Source organism: Mesoplodon densirostris, chromosome 8 (assembly GCF_025265405.1).
Source record: "Mesoplodon densirostris isolate mMesDen1 chromosome 8, mMesDen1 primary haplotype, whole genome shotgun sequence".
In the NCBI taxonomy this organism is placed as follows: Eukaryota; Metazoa; Chordata; class Mammalia; order Artiodactyla; family Ziphiidae; genus Mesoplodon; species Mesoplodon densirostris.
Window position 1 is genome coordinate 86,871,790 of NC_082668.1, and position 22,292 is coordinate 86,894,081.

At 40.5% G+C, this 22,292-nt stretch overlaps 1 protein-coding gene across 1 annotated transcript in view; it reads right to left on the reverse strand.

The window, feature by feature from the left end:
- Positions 1 to 6,768: 6,768 nt before the first annotated feature.
- STK39 (serine/threonine kinase 39) overlaps positions 6,769 to 22,292 on the reverse strand; it is a 323,719-nt gene continuing 308,195 nt past the window's right edge. Inside the window, exons 17-18 of the mRNA XM_060106877.1 lie at positions 16,512 to 16,576; positions 6,769 to 7,333 (exon numbers count right to left, since the gene is read on the reverse strand). Coding sequence (XP_059962860.1) covers positions 7,259 to 7,333; positions 16,512 to 16,576 — 140 coding nt within the window. The 3' untranslated portion in view covers positions 6,769 to 7,258. The remainder of the gene's footprint in view (positions 7,334 to 16,511; positions 16,577 to 22,292) is intronic.

A 22,292-nucleotide genomic window follows, 5' to 3' on the forward strand; every position in this document is an offset into this window, starting at 1 on the left:
TTCAGCCATAATTTCACTAAATACATTTTCAACCCCTTTTTCTCTCCTCCTTCTGGGACCCCCATAATGCACATGTTGGTACACATGATGTTGTCCCAGAGTTTCCTTAAACTGATTTCATTTTTTAAATTTGTTTTCTTTTTGCAATCCTAATTGGGTGATTTCCATTATTTTATCTTCCAGATCACTTATACGTTCTTCTGTATCAGTTGGTTTGCTGTTAATTTCTTCTAGTGTGTTTTTCACTTCAGTTGTCATATACTTCAGTTCTGATTGGTTCTTTTTTATTTTCTAGTTCCTTGTTATAATTCACACTGTGTTCATCTGTTCTCTTCCGTAGTTCAGTTAGCATCTTATTATTAATGCTTTGAAATTTTTATCCAGTAAATCATTTATCTGTTTCATTCATTTTATTAAAAAAATTATTTTTGGCTGCACTGGGTCTTCGTTGCTGTGCGCGGGCTTTCTCCAGTTGTGGTGAGTGGGGGCTACTCTTTGTTGCAGTGCACGGGCTTCTCATTGTGGTGGCTTATTGTGGAGCACGGGCTCTAGGCATGCAGGCTCAGCAGTTGTGGCACATGGGCTTAGCTGATCCACAGCATGTGGGATCTTCCCAGATCAGGGCTTGAACTCATGTCCCCTGTGTTGGCCAGTGGATTCTTAACCACTGGGCCACCAGGGAAGCCCCAATCTCTGTTCCATTCATTTTTTTTCGGGTGTTTTTTCTTTCTTGTTCTTTTATTTGAAACAAACTCCTCCGTCTTCTCATTTTGCTTATCTTTCTCTGTCTCTATGAAATTAGATGAAACAGTTACCTATCCTGGTCCTGACTGGGTGTCCTTGTGTGGGAGCATCCTTATGCAGTCTGCATGTGCCCAGTGGCTTTTGTAGGTGAGCTGGATCTGAAGTGAGCATGAGTCACATTCCTCTTCCAGGTGTGCTGGGCAGCTATCACCTTGCTAGGAGGTGGAGCTTGGAGATGGCAGAGATGGGGGAGGGCTAGAGCTAGAGCCAGGTGTGACAGGGGGTTTCTCCTCTGCCTAGTGGCCAACATCACCCTATCGAGGGAGGGGGCGGGTCCAAAGTTGCTGGAGCAGAAGCCCTGAGGGTCAGGTTCCCTCTAAGTGTGTGCTCTATTCCATCCAAGCATGGGCACCTTCGCCCTGCAGGGGAGCATTGCTGGAGTAGGTGTCCCGTGCAGGCCAGGGTGTGAGCTGGGGTGTTCCACGCACACCAGTCAAAGCTCCAGATCACTCCCAATCTGCTGCCTCTGCCAGTGCCAGTGATGGCCATCCTCACCCTGTTCAGATACAGTGCTGGGTCCAAGCTGGTTCCATCCCCCACAACTGCATACTCTGCTCAGCAGCAGCAGCCTTTGCCTTAGTGGGGAGCTGTGCTGTGGAGCAAGAGGGGCCACAGTGTGCGCTGGGGTGGTCCAGGCACCAGTCAGAGCACTGATCTTTCACTGCTGTGAACACCAGGATGGATGCCTTGCCAGGTCTGAGCAGACTCTGTCCCTGACAGCTATGCACTTAGCTACAGCACCCTTTGCCCTAGTGTGGAGGTGCTCTGCAGAGCAAGAGGGGCCATGGTGGGTGCTCAGCTTGGCCTTGGGCCTGCAATGGGGCAGTTGCAGAAAACCAGCCAAAGTTCTGGGTCATTTCAATCTGCTTCCACTGCCTTGTTGAGGGAGTAAGCATGCATGCACATTTCATAATAGTCTAGGTTTCTGGCAGCCCCGCTGTCAGTCTCCTTGGCCTTCAAACCTGCTAAGGGGACCTTTCCTCCCAGTGTTGGACGCCAGGGATGGGGTGCCTGATATGTGGTTCAGACCCCTCACTCCCCAGGGACAATCTCTGAGGCTGTGTAATCCCCTTCCTCTTCTGTGTCCCCTCCCAGGGGCACAGGTCCTGACCTGGTTGCTTCTCCTCTCTTCCTGCCTCTGTGGGTCTTTCTTACAGCCTTGGTTGTATAAGTCATTCTGCCAGTCTCCAGTTTGTTTCTAGTGAGAATTGCTCCACATGTAGAGGTATTTCTGATGTGTTCATGGCGGGGGGGGGGGGGGAGGTGAGCTCCACATCTTCCTACTCTGCCATCTTGATCTTCACCTCTTAATTCACTTCTTTCTTCAGAATCCCAGAGTTTGCAGAGAGAAGAAAACTACTTATGTATGTGAAAAATCTACCTGAATGTACTGAATCTCACTCTGAGCACCTGCTACTTTTGAACATAATGTTACTTTACACATCTAAGCACTGCTGCCAGAATCGTTCAATACCAAATTGTCCATCTGGGTGGAGGTTGGACTGGAGTGTTGTCTATACCATTTAAAAAAAAGATAAATTTAGTTTTTTATTTTTGGCTGCGTTGCGTCTTCACTGCTGCTCATGGGCTCTCTCTAGTTGCAGTGACGGGCTTCTCATTGCGGTGGCTTCTCTTGTCGTGGAGCACAGGCTCTAGGCTCACGGGCTTCAGTAGTTGTGGCATGCAGGCTCAGTAGTTGTGGCTCATGGGCTCTAGAGCGCAGGCTCAGTAGTTGTGGTATATGGGCTTAGTTGCTCCGTGGCATGTGGGATCTTCCTGGACCAGGGATTGGACCCATGTCCCCTGCATTGGCAAGCAGATTCTTAACCACTGCACCACCAAGGAAGCCCTCTATACCATTTTTTAAAGGGCACTATCCTACTTCTTCCAGATTATAGACTCATTAGTTTACAACATTTTACCTAAATAAGTTAGTTTCATCTATGATAAATTACAAATCTTGGTTTCTCAAGCCAGTATTCTACATGAGGGATAAATACACTATAGGAATCATTATTCTATTACCTTTCTTCATTCTGTAGCAAATTCAAATAATAGCATAAGATAGTAATTTTTAATAATATTCCTTGCCCTTTGAGTTATAAGCTGCATTATACAGGTTCAACAAACCTCTTCAGCCAATGATGCTCATTTTGTACGCTACAATTCATGTGGGGAAGTTTTATGTACCTTTTTTAGCATCCATTGGTTTGACACAGATGCACAGTAGCTGGTAAGCTAACAGTGCAAATTTTTCTTTTTTTTAGGTCCCCAAACCAGCCATGACTAGGTTTGCTGAGCAAGGTATAAGAAGACAGGTAAAGAAACATCACTGTTATTGGACCACACTTTTTCTCTGTGGCAAAATAGCACCGAGGCAACCACTGGGACCTTCTAGAAACAGGTACTTTTGACTATTTTTTATGGTGTGTCTATTCCAGTGGAGTGCCAGCTCCTTTCATGTGGTGTTTTTGGGTGTTGATATTGTGTCTAGGGTCCCTGAAGGAATCAGTCACTTAATCATATTTTAAAAACATGTGCTTACAGTCTCCACTCTTTATATGCATTAAACATTTTACTCATTCTTGTTAGTGCACATCCTAAGCAGCTAACTCTAGGAAGTATTGCATCAGCTTAAAGGAAACACTCTCATATGATCAAAGCTCATTACTTGAAATTTTAGTTCATGCCAATATACAATGGAAATTGTCACTTGAAAACCATTTGTTTATGCCTATTTGGCCTAGTAATAGACCTCTTGAAACTTAGAACCCTAGAAAGCATTACATAGTCCTAGGTTGGGACATTCTGGCCCTGAGGGTACGTTCTAGTACCACCTACCCTGTCACACCACTTATACTTAAACCCATCCTGCCCCTTAATGTCCTGGTGAGAGTATGAAATGGGCTAGGATTTCCGAACAAACAAACTAGACAATAAATGTGTGCAGCAGAAAAATGGGGATATATTTGAGTTCCTTTAATTGTATCATAGTTGGCTAAAGCCACTTTTGGGTGAGCTAGAAGCATGCTCTCTGCTATATGAATGGATAAATATTTTAAACTGATCCTATGATTTTACTGTCACAGTCTCAATGGGCCTCACTAAGTGACAGCTTCTCTTATCAAATACACCTCTAAGGCAAAAGAAGACCTAAGCATCATTTACTATCAAATGCAAATCCTAACTTTGGGCAGAAGTCCTCCAATGTTAATTGGCTCATGTTCACCATCTCTGTAATTTAGTTACTTAACTGTAGATTCTGCTTACCAATTTAACCTGGAGGGTTCACCAGGAAGGTATATTGCTCAACACAAAATAGACCACAGGTGCACTGTTGAGATGAGTGAAAATCCTGATATAAAAGTTTCCCATGCTAGGATTCTATATGGGACTAGATTTGTTTTTTGAGAGAATTCTTGGCTCTTCCCCTAAAGGCTGCTACTTCACCCTACTCCCACATGAAGAGGCATGAAGATATACCATATTTACCAGCATATATGTAACAACATATAGGGAAATTTATAACTTTACACGGATAATTATTTGGAAAAAAATTAAGTTTTCATCACACACGATTTGTAGGTGTCTCTGTAAGTTGTCTTATATAAAGAAAACCATTTTGTTCATATAAGAACAATATATTGAAGTTAAAATGAGATAATAACTTCCTTCTATTTTAGATCTTTGCAAGTTGACCACAGTAGAGACACATGGGATGTGGGACAGTTTTTGTATATATTTAGGTATGAGATGTGACTGCCTTGATTTTACGAAGAAGTGTAAACCCTCCTGTTTGTCAAAGCATGTGAAGCTGTCCAAATAAATAATGCCAGATATCTGTGTTAGCGAAGTTTAGGTCTTTGCCGGTGAGCACAATCACAATGTGTTGGGTTTAATCAAAAGCCTGATTAGAAGAAACAGTCACAGAGGATTGCCTAAAGGAAACATAGCCCACTCATTCCACTCAGTTTTAAGGGTGTTATATCTTTCTAGACCACAAGTGAGAGCAACTGCTTGGATTACACTCTCAGCTCCTGGCTGACCAGCATTTCCTATCATATACTCTACACATCTGGGCCCCCGCAGAAAGTACTAGAAAGGGTAAGTGTTCAAAACTTGCGATATGTGTATCAATGCTTTGAGAGTTTTTAAGTTTCTGAATACATAACTCGAACTTGCAAGAAGAATTTCATCTCAGGCTTTAGTACTAGGAAAAATCGTGTTTCTCCTTGAGAAAAAAAAAAAGTGTTCCTCCTCACTGTTGCTGTGTTGGAAGCTCTAATCCCAATCTGTGTGCTGCTCTAGCAATGATGCAGGACCTCATCATGAACTTCTGTGTCCTAACTTTATACTTGCATTCATCTTGTTAGCCAAATCTTACCCTTCATCCTAATTTCTTTATGTATTTGAAAGTCTTTATCTTGGTATATAAATATATGTAAGCTCCCTCAAATACCATTAGGAAAGATATGGGAATATGGGCATAAAGAAAATATAGCATTATTCTTTACTATATTGCAAAACAGAGTTCTACAGTTCTTCATGTACGTTTTACTCTGAGAAGAATATGAGGGTCTTTTCTTATACTGTTTTTGGCCACAAGTTGTGCAGTGGATGTCAGGAAGCCAGGGCCCTAGGAGGCCAGCTCTGCAGGAAGCTCTGAAAGGCCCTGGACAAGCCCTATAGCCACTCCTGCCTTAGCAGTTGGAAGGAATTCTTCTCACTTGTCCCCTGCAGCCCTGTGGTTTTTGATTTAAAGACAGACTGTCTACATGGAGTGTGAATGTTTGTCTTTCATTCTTTTATCAAGCAATTGTCATACCTGATTTTCTGTGACTGGACGGATGCCTGATGGATGACTTAGTCTTCCTCTGGGGCACTTTTCACCAGTTAATTCTCACTAGGCATTTTATGAAAGCGCTAAATATCACTGCAGCAATGCAGACACTACCTAGAGGAGGAATGAAACAATGTGACACTACCTCTTTGTGCAATAATACACTTTTATTTTCCTTTTACCTTTGCAGTCATCTTTGAGTAATTGTTGTGTAAACAATAGAATGGAATGAAATTACATTAAATTGTATGCAAATGGCTCTAGAACACCTTAACAATTATGACAAGGCAATTATAAATAACTTTTTTGTCCTTAGTAATATATATTTGCTTTTTAAAGTACATTAAAGAGCTGCCATATCTAGGGTTAGCTAGGAAAGAGCAAATGCTACCATCTGGGAGCCACCTCCCTGAAAGTTTAGACTCCAATTTTGAAAATCCTAAGGTTTACTATTCCATAATGTATAGTCAAGCAGAGGGCTATTTGGGTTGAAAGTATTTATTCTTGAAACTTAACAGCGTTTTTACCTTTTAGTCATTGCACAAAACCCTTTCTATTATTTTTCACTCCATCTGGGTATTCTGCAGAATTTCAAGTAAAACACGGATTCTGGTATTTTCAAGTTTATCACCTTTGGAACGACAGATCCTATCACTTCAGGAGATGTCAAATCAGAGGTGGGTACATAATTAGCAATCTAATAGAATGGCAACATTTTATAAAGCATCCTAAACGTTCCAGTGAAGCAAAACTTACATATGCCACTTTATGTAGAGGAAATTTTAGATCTGAGACTATTCCAGAGTAAAGCAGCCTCAGGCACATTCTAAATGTGAAAGTTTTTTTGTTTTTGCAAGGCACCTCCCTCTCCCAAGAGACAATCAGCTTGTGGACTGGTTTTCAGGCAAACCAAAAGAGTAAGCATCCTAGTTCCTAATTCAGTCATTTCAAAAATCACAAGTTATAAATACTCCAAAGATAGACCTGAAACTTTTTGTTTAAATAACGAGAGTAACTGCAAGAAGCATATATAATCAAAAACGTTTTTTCTTTCTTATAGCTAAGGTGTGTAATGCATAAATATATGAAAAATAAAATTCACAGTTTTAAAACTAGAATTCAAGTTCGGCTAATAAATCTTAATTTTATATTAATTTCTAAATACAACAGAAGAGGCAGTATTGTCAGATGTACAATAAAGTATTATAACAGAAAGGAAGGACAACAACGAGAGAAGAAATAGGCTTCTGATAGAAAAAATTCCTTTCGTTGCCAATAAATGGGACCACCTGAGTGTGTTTCAGATTCTTTTCACGTAAGGGAGATCCAAATTGACTGCTGAGGATATTAAATTGCTTTTGGAAAAATGAGCAACAGTCGTGCAGCTGTGGTGTTTGCTTGTTCTCATATTGTGGGTTGCTAGAGAATAAAGCAGAACTCAGTGTTGTTAAGTTTAAAAAAATTCTTTTTTATCCCGTTATGTTGAAGCCGGCCTCTTCACAATCCTCTGATTTTGCTAGGGGGTGGGAGGAAGTGGCAGGGGAGGGAAAGGTTGGGGGGAGGGCACAGCGAGGGGGAGGCATGGCAGATCAGGGTGACATCAAGGGACAGACATCAGCTGACACTCAACTGAGCAAACCCAATCAGCTTCACTTCGTCGGGAATCTCTGACCCATCACAGCCAGAAGCCTGAAAAGGGAAAAAGAAATGCTCAGTGCTGGTTCGTTGCTACTGGTTTTTTACAGACTTGTTCGTGTGATGGCAGATCCAAGCACCGTCTTCATGGGGCCAGGTGTCCCATCTCTTCCAGGAGACATCCTAAGAATCACTTTCTTCAGTGACTACTGGGCACTAACTACCCTGAGAAACCTGGACCTCCAGTACAGAAGGGATGTGTTACCCGTGAGAACACTACCACTGAACCGATGAACCACCGATGAACCACAGGACTGCGTGGAAGGTACATACACAATCTCAACAACTAAGTAAAATGCTTTTAAATATGCTTTACTTTTAAAAGAATATTATGAAAGTGAGCAGAAGAGATCTAACAGGTCACACTCAAGGGTAACTTGGTTTTTATCAAAAGCACTTCCTTTGTCAAACTGGCCAAAAAAAAAAAAAAAAGTGGTCACCAAGTAGTGGAACAGCTCATGACAGACAAATGTTGTTTAAATATATGTAATTTTTACACGGAAAGGTACCATAACAAGTTTTTCCATAAACAATTTATAATAATCTAGGACATATTATTTATTACCAAGTTATAGAGTGCCAAATGCTTTATCACTGCAAAATCCAAAGAAACTGCAAATAAGCCATTGCCCATCAAAGCTTTCACTGGCCCTAATTCACAGCTTATTCTCCTCTTTTTGACCTCCCTCTCCTACACACGCACACAGAGTACTCAGATCACCATTCTAAGTTGCCTCTTCACTCTGTAGTACCCAAATCACAACTGGACATTATGTAAGTACTACGAGTGGGGTGAAGAAAGTCTGAATGCCTGGGAATGGGCAATTAATTACCAAAGGGCCATACAAACCTTTTCTTGGCCTAATGCCCGCTAAATTATTGTTGAAACAATTAGTTTCCCAGGGTACGAAGCCCTTTCCAAAATCATCACAGTGAAGCTGCTTAGCACTGCTCCAAAAACAACGTACAGAAACCAGCCCTTTGCCAACCCCAGCATTTTCCTTTAAAATAAGCAGCTAATTAGAACATATAACTTAATATTTTAAAATAATTATCCTTAAAATAACACTCAGTATGAGCAGTTATGCTTAATAAGAAAATCCATAGCCTAAAGAGTAGGAATATTAACAAACTTTGTGTCTGTCTAATGATGTCTCTAGTTTCACTTGACAGATAAGATACTCAGTAAAATACCATTTCCATTGTTTGCATTGCCAGGGGCTGAAAGGTCAGAAGCGCTTCTTTCCTTATCACTGTGAACAAAGCAGTCATACTGATACTGTAATGCTTACCACCTCACCAGTTTTCTCCTTCTACTACCTCTGTTTCTTGATCTATCCTCCTAAACCTTCCCTTCTCTCCTTGTCGCTATTGCTAACAACGTCATTTACTCAGCCCACTGATGCAGGCAGACAATCTGTGTAGACAACTGACAAACATCTGAGGTCAAGCTATTGCTGCTGCCGTTGACAAAGGGGTCAGACTAGCAAGTGTGAAGCACGTCAGTGCATTTGAAAGCTCCATCAGAAATGTGTAAATGTGAATAGCAGGAGGTTAAAATGGCTAGAAATAAAAACATTAAAATTCTTCCAGTGAAGAGTAATAGAAGTGAGAATGTGTAGTCAGTCAAACCAGTGATTATGTGGGTACACGGCATAGGGGGCCCACGTCCCATCCTATGTTCTGCTTCCTGGCAAAGAGGCACAGGCCAGGGGGTTTGATTTTGCTTCAAGGCACTCAGCCCTCTCTCCTCCAACTATCTTGCTAGCTCTCTCTTAAGGCCAAGTCCTTGCCTCTTTGCGACTTGCAAAATGCTCACGAGGGCAACATGCAAATGATACTAAAATTTAGAGAAAAGTGACCAGAAACCCTTAACATAGCAGTTCTCAAACTTTATCAAGAACTCCAAACAGTTATGTCTCTATGGGTTACATTTATTGTACCGACTTAGGGATGTTAAAAAAATTATTTTTATAAACAAATGGGACAGAGCTAAACTTACAAGCTTTTGCACAGCAAAGGAAACCATAAACAAAACGAAAAGACAATCTACAGAACGGGCGGAAATATTTGCAAACAAACAATGCCACCGACAAGGGCTTAATTTCCAAAACATACAAACAGCTCATACAACTCAACAACAAAGAAACAAACAACCCAATCAAAAAATGGGCAGAAGACCTAAACAGACATTTCTCCAAAGAAGACATACAGATGACCAACAGGCACATGAAAAGATACTCAATCGCTAATTATTAGAGAGATACAAATCAAAACTATAATGAGGCACCACCTCACACCGGTCAGAATGGCCACCGTTAAAAAGTCTAAAAATAACAAATGCTGGAGGGGGCGTAGAGAAGAGGGAACCCTCCTACACTGTTGGTGGGAATGTAAGTTGGTGCAGCCACTATGGAGGTTCCTCAGAAAACTAAAACTAGAGTTACCATATGATCCAGCAGTCTCACTCCTGGGCATATATCCAGACAAAACTAATCCAAAAAGATACGTGCACTCCTATGTTCATAGCACTATTCACAACAGCCAAGACATGGAAACAACCTAAATGTCCACCAACGGAATGGATAAAGAAGATGTGGTACATATATACAATGAAATACTGACTCAGCCACAAAAAAGAATGACATAATGCCATTTGCAGCAACATGGACGGACCTAGAGATTATCATACTAAGTGAAGTAAATCAGAAGGAGAAAGACAAATACCATATGATATCATTTACATGGAATCTAAAATATGACACAAATGAACTTATCTGCAAAACAGAAACAAACCCATGGACATGGAGAACAGACTTGTGGTTGCCAAGGGGGAGGGGGTTGGGGGAAGGATGGAGTGGGAGGCTGGGGTTAAAGTTATTATAGATATAAATGGAGAAACAACAAGGTCCTACTGTATAACACAGGGAACTATGATATTTAGTATCCTATGATAAACCATAATGGAAAAAGAATATTAAAAGAATGTATCACTTTGCTGTATAGCAGAACTTAACACAAAGTTGTAAATCAACTATATTTCAATAAAAAATATTTTTAGTAATGTTAAAGTACTAAATACATTTTAAATCATAAAACATGTTTATGTAGATTATATGGTACTGACCGTCTTAGAAGTTATTTCTAAAGTATTCATTTACTGATTCATTAAACATTATAGAAGTAAACCCACTGTGTGCTAATAAATAAAATCTTCATGAAAAATAAATAACCATAGTTTCCTAAAACAGAAATTTGAGAAGAGTGGCACTACTTTTTCCATTTTTGCAAATCTTTAATGTTTTGCTTAATAGAAGATGGCTGGCTTCTTACACCTGCATCTGCATTCACTCTATTGCTCTGTTTTCCTTAAAGTGTATAAAGAAAATCCAGTCTTTCACAAATAGGTAGTTGGAAAAAGGAAGAGTATCTTAATAGCCTTTCCAGATAATTGTGGATATCATTTGTTACTATGCCAAAACTTGCCAAGTGGTATTATCTTTTTTCTTTTTTTTCAGATTCAGGTTCCTTTTTATTCAGGAGCACGTCTTTTCATAATGCCAATGGTGAGCATTGTCAAGATCCATTCATTCATCAGGGGCTGCAAAATGATGATATTCCATCATTCCTTCCTTATTTGCTAGCTGAATGCTTCTACAAAAAGAAACTTCTCCTCAACTATTTGGTTACCCTTAATGGCAGTGTCCATATATACTGCAGTTGCTGAGGCCTCCATGGACTGTGAGCCGTGCAGACAGTCGCCGTCATTACGTCGCAGAGGTAGGATGGGGGAGAGAGGTTCACTGCTGCTTCAAGGCCCGGGCCCAGCCAGTGGGTGGCCGTTGAGAGGACACTGGGGGACACAGCCCTGAGCCTGTCCCCGGGCCCCTCAGCTCCCCTGCTGGCCCTGAGGCGGGAGGACCTGGAGGGCCGAGGGAAGAAGGCCCGATCTTCCTCTCAACTGCACTCTCTGCCATGGGGACCACTGCGAGGCTGACTGCCAAGTGGTATTTTCTTAAAGCTTAGTTGCAATGTAGAATGTGAAACTATCACATTCAACTTTTCATAACTCTGTTATAGTAAACAGTGGTCTATTTTACCTTTGAATGGATCTGTTACCTGTGTATGATGTTTTAGCATCACTGAGCTATGCAAACCTTCCAAATGTTGACATATTAAACAATATCAACAAATCGTATTTATTAATATTACCCATCACCAATCTCATCAGAAATGCCTTTAAGTACTGGGGGTCGGGCGGGGGGTGTTTGTCAAGCTTACCGTGGCAGATACAAATTTTCTAAAATCCTGTTTTTGCTTGAAATCTGAAATTTCTTATTGACAACAAATATTGTCAGTTGTTTTCCTTAAAGTGTCAGGCTTACTTGGTTCATTTTGAAAAACAAGTCTGCCAAATCCCTAGTCTGAATAGCCAATGTTTATCAGTTGTTCTTCCAAGTAAAAGCGATATTCCATGAAAAAAAATATGGCTAGTTTGGCTCACAACTCTAACAACTCACCAGTGCTTTTCCTGGAGACAACCATCTTACTTCAGTACTGAAGAAATGCTTCCCATCTCATCACACAGGATACTAAAAAGATGTGTTCTCAAGTGGGGAATTGAGCCAGTTCCACTTACTTCTTAAATATTTATTTATTTATTTATTTATTTATTTATTTGGCCCTCCTTAAACATGGTTCCTCTGCATCTGCGAATTCAACTAATCACAGGTTGTTAGTACTGTTGTAGGTGTTTACTGAAAAAAGTTCGCGTCTAACTGGATTTGTGCAGTTCAAACCCATGCTGTTCAAGGGTCAACTGGACTTACAATTTGTGTTCTTTCTTCAAGGACAAATTAAATATTTTATATTTTCACTAACAATGATTTCAAAAATTCCACACTGAAAGCAGCAAGACTTACCTACTTTACAAAACTGCAAGGTAGCAAATTAAAAAATGACTTAAAAAACATTTATGAAGACTTGCCTTGAGGCTTACAACAATAAAACCATACTGATATGTCAAACTCAAAGCACATACTACTTGAGCTGAAATGCCCCCTATGCCTGAACCACTTTGTTGAAAGTGGTAAGAAGGTTTACTGATCTCCCGGCTCTCAGCCATGTCAACAACGGAAATCGTACTTCACTTATTATCTTACCTGTCAAAGGAAGCTAAAGATCTCATTGGGTGGAGAAAAAAAAAGTACATGTACTTCTTTAAATAACCAATGTCCTTGCCCCTCAGGCCATTATCCTTCTTATATAAGCAGATATATAAGATAAGAGACACCTTTTCAAGCCTGAGGCCTTTTCAAGCCTTTTCAAGCCTAAATTGTGGTGGGAGCTGGGAGAGGAAAGAGATTGGAGAAGGAGTCATCTACAAATGGAATGCTTCCCAGCCTTGGCTAAACACTGGAATCACCAGGGGCGCCTTCCAAGTTCCCACAGCCCAGGCTGCACGAAGAACCATTAAATTAGGCTATGTGGAACAGGACCCAGGCATTCTCCACCATTCCTTGAGTGAAACCATTGTGCAACCAGGTGAAGAACCACAATACTAACTACTACTCTTTAGATAATTTTCAGGCCCCTTACATTCTCCTTTAGAAAGCAAAGAAAGCGCTGAGATTAAAATGATAAATAGCTGAGAGGTGAAAGGGCCATGAGCCGTAGCTGCTTAGGAGGAAAAATGCTTCCGAAACACTTTGATCTTTTAGTCTTCACTAAAATAACCAAATTGGATCTCTGTGGTTTTACCAGGATGTTAGTGTCCTACAGAAAGAAGATTAAGCCAAGGAGCGATACATTCTCAACTATACAATACAATACATTCTCAAGCTATAAAGGGAAAGAAAAACTTGCACGGCTTCTCCTGCAGGTCTCCTGCGCCAGACAGGCCAACATTACTCACTCTGCTTAAGGTACAAAGGAGATCTGGTCTCAACCAGTGTAAGTGTGTCCAGTCATCCAAAAGGTGAATCCACAAACAGAAGCCTGTAAAACCATAATGCTGCAAGGTCCCGCCTGTAAGACTGAATAGTTGTTGAGCACTGGGCCGTGATGCTGCTAGATCAGGGTTAAATTCCCAGCTTCTGCACTGCTTGATCCTGGGGCAAGTTAACCTCACAGAGCCTCTGATTCCCAAGACATAAAATGGACCCAATGACATCACCATCTTGGAGGATCGTGAGGACTAAATTAACTGAGCTGAAGTATGTAAAACACCTCATGCAATGCCCTGCAAATGGTGGATGCACATGAAATAGTAGTGATTCTTGTTATTTCTGCAGGCAAGGCCAAGGCATTTTGAGAGAAATTTTCCTAAATGAGGTTTGTGTTCTGATATATTTTATTAATTATGATCAAGTCCCTACTACGTGCAGGGAATCCAACAGAAGTCCCTGCCTGCTTGGAGCCTCTAAACTTATTAGAGACACAAATAAGATTCTACACAATTTCAATATAATATAACCTTTCGGGGAGAGAATCCAGAAGGAGCACCGAGGCCAAGATCGGATGCCAGAAAAAGCTAGTTGGAGAAGTGAAATTAAGGCAGAAAACTGGAACGTGTCTAGGTGCTGGTTACACAGAGAGCAGGCCTGGAGAAGTTGGGAGAGAAGGCTATTTTAGGGAAAAGTACATACAAAGGGTCAGCTGATGAAAATAGGAGGAGAGAGGACTAGGGGAAGAAGTGAATGGGGGGATAAAGAAAGGTGGAGCAGAACCTAAAAGGAAGTCTGATCGGGGAGGACTTCCTTTAGCCATGATCAGGGTTTGAGTTTCAGAAAGGACAGTGGAGAGCCAGTCCAGTATTTGGGGCATTTTGGAATTAAGGAAGAATTACGTGGGCTAGAGCCCCAGTGTGGTAAACAGAGCTGGAGGCTGGCAAGTTGTAGGCAGGAAGCTCAGTTTCAGAAGATAAGAGGATCCCACTAGGGGGCTGAGAATGGGGATAAGGAGAACAACAGATTCAAGAGAGGGAATCCAGGGAACTAGTTTCACAGGGACAGTATAGTTTATCTAGGGACAGTATAGTGGGTGTTTTTACAAAACCTTCAGTACTATGAAAGGCCTGGGGTTGCTACTCCTATTTTATAGGCAGGCAAGTTTAGAGACAATGGGAATAAGCCAGCGTAAAATCTTATCTCTAGGTTTACATGTTCAAAATTTGGAAAATGTTCAGGAGGTGTTATGTTGTAACTTCTTTTTTTGCAGTATAAAAAAAATGAAGAAACATTACTACTGGCTGGAAATGCAGACACAGGGTGCCATCTTTCTCATCGATATATCCTCATAAATGAAACATGTTTATGAAGATGCAGGTGAATTAGAAACATAATAGAGGTGACAGAGGAGTCCCAAGCTAGAAGATGAATTTTTCAATTTGTTAATTTCTCACTCTTTGTCTGACTAAAATGTTCTTTTGTTATCAAAACAAAATGAATTTCTTCAGCTAAATTCTTTCTGTGAAAATCTTTGTGTTTTTCTTTTATCACTCAGCCTGGCCATCTGAATTTAGATGAGGAGCAAGACCCAGAAAGTTAATTAGCACCAGGTTAACATTTACTGTAGCGAATCATTTAGCATTTTTTGGCCATGCACATTTTCCATTAAATTTTCACAAGAAATAATAAAGAGAGACCATCAACGTATGTTGTGCAAAACAAAGTGCTGGTCATCTAGATCTTAAATTGCATGCAGCATCCAAGACTGGCCCTTGACAAGATTAATTTATAATTTAAAAATGAGTCATGGGCCTCCCTGGTGGCGCAGTGGTTGAGAGTCCGCCTGCCGATGCAGGGGATACGGGTTCGTGCCCCGGTCTGGGAGGATCCCATATGCCGCGGAGCGGCTGGGCCCGTGAGCCATGGCCGCTGAGCCTGCGCGTCCGGAGCCTGTGCTCCGCAACGGGAGAGGCCACAACAGTGAGAGGCCCGCTTACGGGAAAAAAAAAAAAAAAAAAAAAAAAGAGTCATTTAACATCCTGCTTGCAAAAACTTTCAGGAAAATCGTCACTTTTGACTACTTGGACTTCTCTCCATTTCTGGCCATGATCACAATCTCTTAGTTTCACAAGGACCCCAGAATGCTCAGTATCTGTGTCTCTGTGGCTACCCTAGTTCTTAAATTTAAAATCTGCTAGTGCAGAAAAACTGCTGGAATATCTCCTCTACAAGAATCTGTTACTGTGATTTGAAATGTGGAGTTAAAATGTTATGTCTTTGCTCACTAGCCTTCAGAGGTCTGTTCTACAATCGCTTCCAATTACTTAAACCATTCCTACAACAATCGGCCTCAATTTTTAAACGTTAACTTGGCTTTTGCTTCAGGAAAACTTTATTAAGAGTGCTGCTTCAAACTCAGTTTAATTTTGTCTTTATGGTCAAGTTGCCATACAAACTGGAAGCAAAAGGGTACAGACTTCAAGACTTCTCAAATGGCTACTCTTATTAAAGATGTGATGGTAAAAGAACAAGCTATGCTCATGGAAGGGGAACTTACCAGTCATGATCAGAAACTGTTCCCAAGCCATAAAAAAGAACAAAATAATGCCATCTGCAGCAACACGGATGGACCTAGAGATTGTCATACTGAGTGATGTAAGTCAGACAGAGAAAGACAAATATCATATGATACCGCTTATATGTGGAATCCAAAAATAAAAAAAGGGTACAAATGAACTTATTTACAAAACAGAGTCACAGATGTAGAAAACAAACTTATGGTTACCAGGGGGGAAAGGGAGGGGAGGGATAAATTGTGAGATTGGGATTGACATATACACACTACTATATACAAAACAGATAACTGATAAGGACCTATTCTATAGCACAAGGAACTCTACTCAATAATCTGTAACGACCTATACGGGGAAAGAATCTAAAAAAAAAGCAGATATATGTATATGTATAACTGATTCACTTTGCTGTATACCTGAAACTAACACAACACTGTACATCAACTATATTCCAATTAAAAAACAAAACAAAACAAAACACCCCAGAAAATCTTCCCAAATGTTGACCACGCAAATGATGAATGCAAAAACGGATCCCCACCCTCCAGAACCAACAGCAGAATTATGGAACAGGTTACTAAATGATATTGTTATTCCTTGTTGGCACAGCATGGCGAAATATTTACCTTTGTTCCATAACTTTCCACTTACCAACTTAAATGTCAATGTTTTTAAAGCTTTGGGATCATCTACAATCTTCTGTAAATTAGCAGCCACTGTAAAATACAAACATGAAGAAAAAGTGTCCAAATTATTTCCAATAACTGGATTTTCACATCAATGATTCAGAAAATCTAATGATGCAATAACCTGCAAAATCATTTCTTTCACAGACATTACAAAGTCCATATAAATGACCAAACTACTCTCATAAAGACGTTTTCTACCACAACCTACATCTTTAGCACATCTGAATTAATCACTATACACTGACCCCACGTTTTCTACAATAAAATGAGAAATTACTTTCTCGTGGAAAGTAGAAATGATAGTAGCCCCCAGTGTTTCCACCACCTGGTTTTTCTCAACACTCATTATTAAGAGATCTATTAGCCAGGAGAGGGCAGTACAAAACAAAGAGGAGGGGTATCGCAATGACCCATTTCTCTGGAAATAATAGGTCAGCATTTTGAACTCCTGTCCCTATAAATTCACTCAATTCTCTGCATCCATTTTTATCAAAGCAACAAAATACAGTGGATATCCTCTACGACTCAGGCATGTGTCTTAGTGCTTTCAGAGCATGATGATCTGTCAAAGCAGTGAAGTACCACCTTGAGCAACACCAGAATTGGCTGAACAGGGTCAAGCACTAGAGGCTGTCCGTTTGGAGCTCAACAGTACAGATATGTTTTTAGTATTGGCCAGATTCATCAGAGACCCATCCTGCTCTCTGTGGTGCCATGATGTATTTGATGCTCTCATAGAGAAGTCAGCCTTTCTTGCTTAGGGTACTGTTTATGAACAGAATCCTCAACAGGTGATGGCTGATGGAAATTTAACACCTTCCTCTTTCCACATCCAAACCTGAATGTCAGGGTAAGTACTATTGGTCAAAGAAAGAGAAGTTACTATTGAAGAAATTAGGAGAAAGGTCCTCTTCATCATTTTTATTTTTCATGAGGAAACCCCCCTGCTGCTTCAGTCATTAGGTATCTGAAAAGTTATCTGAATATTTTAAGGAAAAAAAAAACAATTTAAGAGAAAATAGTAAACATATAAATATTTTGAGAAAAGTGTTTCAAGTAGAAAGTTTGTAAGTAGAAAGAAATCTGTGCAAGTTTTATTTTTCTCTAAGGTTGACTGAAAACAACCTAGACACAAGAATTTCTCAGCAGATTAGTTTCATTTAATCCATCTGCTGTGGAGGGAAAAAATTATATATTCAATATGGCCTGTTTCTCTTTTTTTTATTTTTAAAATTTATTTTATTTATTTTATTTTTGGCTGCGTTGGGTCTGTTGCTGCATGGGCTTTTCTCTAGTTGCAGCGAGCAGGGGCTACTCTTCCCTGCAGTGCGCGGGCTTCTCATTGTGGTGTCTTCTCTTGTTGCAGAGCACGGGCTCTAGGCACACGGGCTTAGTTGCTCTGCAACAATGTGGGATCTTCCCAGACCAGGGCTCAAACCCGTGTCCCCTGCATTGGCAGGCAGACTCTTAGCCACTGTGCCACCAGGGAAGCCCTGGCCTGTTTCTCTTCATAAAGCACAATTACAAGCACCATTTAATCTTCATCTGTTGCCCTCTTAATACTTCCAATCTGAGTAACAGACAAAGTTTCATTTTTGTTAACACCCGTCTCCCCCGCTCATCTTTTTCTCTCCCTCGTTTTTGCCCACGCAGCAAACTTACACACATCATGTACAGACCCTGGGCCACCAACCTCAATCTTCTTTTGGCCTCCTCCACAGTTTCCTGAACTTATCTCAGATACTAAAATCATCTAGTAATCTACACAAGAAACATTGGCTCATGGAGTGAAAAGCTCTGCTGTAAAATCCTGCCCACTAAAGCCAGTACTGATGGTGTCAGGGCATTCTGACTACATGCAAACTGAAGCAACTGAGCAGAGTCACCCTCTTCTTAAAGCATAAAAGTGTTCTAATAGTTCCTTGGATTTGGGCTGATTTCACGAGTGGCTGTAAAGTCTTCACATGAATTTCAGTCCTTTCATTAGTCTCCCCATAAATGTGGATGATTTACTGCCTTGCTCTGGGTCATCTATTTCCAGTCTGCTCTCTAATGTTCCACCCAAAGCAGAGCTGCTTCCTACACTAATTCACAACCCTCTCTCTGGTGGACACGCATTTGTGGTAGGGCCAATTTCCAAGGAACATGGCTACAAGCAAGTTGTAGCCTGAAGGGCAACAATGACCTGCTGCCATCTTAAACAATCATCCCTAGAAACCATGTCCCCAGCTGTGAACCCTACACCTCGGGGGACATTAGAAATTCAAATTCTGTCTTCAGCTCAAAGCAAAAATAGCAAAACTGGCCACTTACCTGATTACTCATCCCAGGTGCTAGGCTTATTTTCAATTTCGTTGATTCTAATTTGTTATAAAGTGCTATAAAATACCTTCATTTAACTGACATCACATAAAATTCAGGGTGATGCTAATTTCTCTTCTAGTAGCAATGCTCATTAAAAAAGATGGGTGTCACTGTTTCTTCCCTTCTCCTGACTGCACCTGGATTTCTAAAATAAAAACGCTCCTTACCTGGAACGTGCGCTGAGAAGGAAGGGCTGGGTAGGGCTGGCTGTTACTTTAGAGCTCCTCAAGTATATGCTGATAACTTAATGTTTTAAGATAACCTAGTTTCCAAAAATAAAATATGGGGCTTCTGAACGCTGCTTACTCAGTGGCCATCGACTCATTTCTGATCCCTCCTGGCTTTCCCAAATAAAACTCATTCCCCTTTATTCAACACAGTTTTGGAAGTTCTAGCCACAGCAATCAGAGAAGAAAAAGAAATAAAAGGAATCCAAATTGGAAAAGAAGAAGTAAAGCTGTCACTGTTTGCAGATGGCATGATACTATACATAGAGAATCCTAAAGATGCTACCAGAAAACTACTAGACCTAATCAATGAATTTGGTAAAGTAGCAGGATAAAAAATTAATGCACAGAAATCTCTGGCATTCCTATACACTAACGATGAAAAATCTGAAAGTGAAATCAAGGAAACAATCCCATTTACCACTGCAACAAAAGGAATAAAATGCCTAGGAATAAACCTTCCTAAGGAGACAAAAGACCTGTATGCAGACACTGATGAAAGAAATTAAAGACGATACAAACAGATGGAGAGATATACCATGTTCTTGGATTGGAAGAATCAACATTGTGAAAATGTCTCTACTACCCAAAGCAATCTACAGATTCAATGCAGTCCCTATCAAACTACCACTGGCATTTTTCACAGAACTAGAACAAAAAATTTCACAATTTGTATGGAAACACAAAAGACCCCGAATAGCCAAAGCAATCTTGAGAACAAAAGATGGAGCTGGAGGAATCAGGTTCCCTGACTTCAGACTATACTACAAAGCTACAGTAATCAAGACAGTATGGTACTGGCACAAAACCAGAAATATAGATCAATGGAACAGGATAGAAAGCCCAGAGATAAACCCACACACATATGGTCACCTTATCTTTGATATAGGAGGCAAGAATATACAGTGGAGAAAGACAGCCTCTTCAATAAGTGGTGCTGGGAAAACTGGACTGCTCCATGTAAAAGAATGAAATTAGAATGCTCCCTAACACCATACACAAAAATAAGCTCAAAATGGATCAAAGACTTAAATGTAAAGCCAGACACTATCAAACCCTTAGAGGAAAACATAGGCAGAACACTCTATGACATAAATCACAGCAAGATCCTTTTGGACCCACCTCCTAGAGAAATGGAAATAAAAACAAAAATAAACAAATGGGACCTAATGAAACTTCAAAGCTTTTGCACAGCAAAGGAAACCATAAACAAGACCAAAAGACAACCCTCAGAATGGGAGAAAATATTTGCAAATGAAGCAACTGACAAAGGATTAATCTCCAAAATTTACAAGCAGCTCATGCAGCTCAATAACAAAAGAACAAACAACCCAATCCAAAAATGGGCAGAAGACCTAAATAGACATTTCTCCAAAGAAGATATACAGATTGCCAACAAACACAGGAAAGAATGCTCAACATCATTAATCATTAGAGAAATGCAAATCAAAACTACAATTAGATATCATCTCACACTGGTCAGAATGGCCATCATCAAAAAATCTAGAAACAATAAATGCTGGAGAGGGTGTGGAGGAAAGGGAACCCTCTTGCACTGTTGGTGGGAATGTAAATTGATACAGCCACTATGGAGAACACTATGGAGGTTCCTTAAAAAGCTAAAAATAGAACTACTATACGACCCAGTAATCCCACTACTTGGCATATACCCTGAGAAAACCATAATTCAAAAAGAGTCATGTACCAAAATGTTCATTGCAGCTCTGTTTACAATAGCCAGGACATGGAAGCAACCTAAGTGTCCATCATTGGATGAATGGATAAAGAAGATGTGGCACATATATACAATGGAATATTACTCAGCCATAAAAAGAAATGAAATTGAGCTATTTGTAGTGAGGTGGATGGACCTGGAGTCTGTCATACAGAGTGAAGTAAGTCAGAAGGAGAAAAACAAATACCATATGCTAACACATATATATGGAATCTAAGAAAAAAAATGTCATGAAGAGCCTAGGGGTAGGACGGGAATAAAGACACAGACCTACTAGAGAATGGACTTGAGGATATGGGGAGGGGGAAGGGTAAGCTGTGACAAACTGAGAGAGTGGCATGGACATATAAACACTACCAAACACAGGGTGGATAGCTAGTGGGGAGCAGCCACATGGCACAGGGAGATCAGCTCGGTGCGTTGTGACCACCTAGAGGGGTGGGATAGGGAGGGTGGGAGGGAGGGAGACGCAAGAGGGAAGAGATATGGGAACATATGTATATGTATAACTGATTCACTTTGTTGTAAAGCAGAACTAATACACCATTGTAAAGCAATTATACTCCAATAAAGATGTTAAAAAACAAAAACAAAAAACCCTCATTCTCCTAGTTTCTGATGCAGGCTCTGTCTTATTCCTTGAACTTGTCCCTTCCATCCTCCACAGCCCACTGTCTTTGGTCTCGGTGCTTTCTCTGTCTCTTGACCACACAGGACACAGATGATACTCACTAAGGCCCCAGGGATTGTGGCCCTCTTGCCCTACCACTGGGACTACATGATACCTTTGTGTGAGCCATCTATTTCTTGCTCTTTTTGTGTCCCTGCATCACACTTCACGCTTGAATCTCTGTCAGGGCTGGAAGTCTCTATTTGCTCTTCTGGATAACATTTGGCCTAATGTACAGTAAGTACTGCCCTTTATGAAGCTGTAATAATATCATTAACAGCCACATGGAAAAAGATGCTGATGCTCAATACCCTCCTGAATCTAAACAGAGAAGGAAATAAAGAGTCTCCCAGGGGTAATCTACCAGAGGCCAGGCAGCAGAGGTGACATTTCTCTGGCAAACTAAGTCAGGCATTCTTCAGATACTGTTTTCTCTACAATCTCCCTGTACTACTCAAATCCTGCACATTTTGACAGTTAGGAAAAGTAACATTTAGATAATGACTATTTACAGTTTGTGTTTGTATTCTGAGTGATTATTCAAAAGATACACTTTTCTCCTTACGTACCAGCATATTTCACAACAATCTCATATAGTACTGATGTTCTCATGGAGATGACTTAATTTAATTCGAGCTCTTCTCAAACAAAAGCTGTGGGGAAAAGCACACCAAATGAACCCCAAGGCTGATGTATTCCCCTAGTAAGAAATTCTGAGGTAAGAAAAAAGCGTAGACTTGGGTTTCC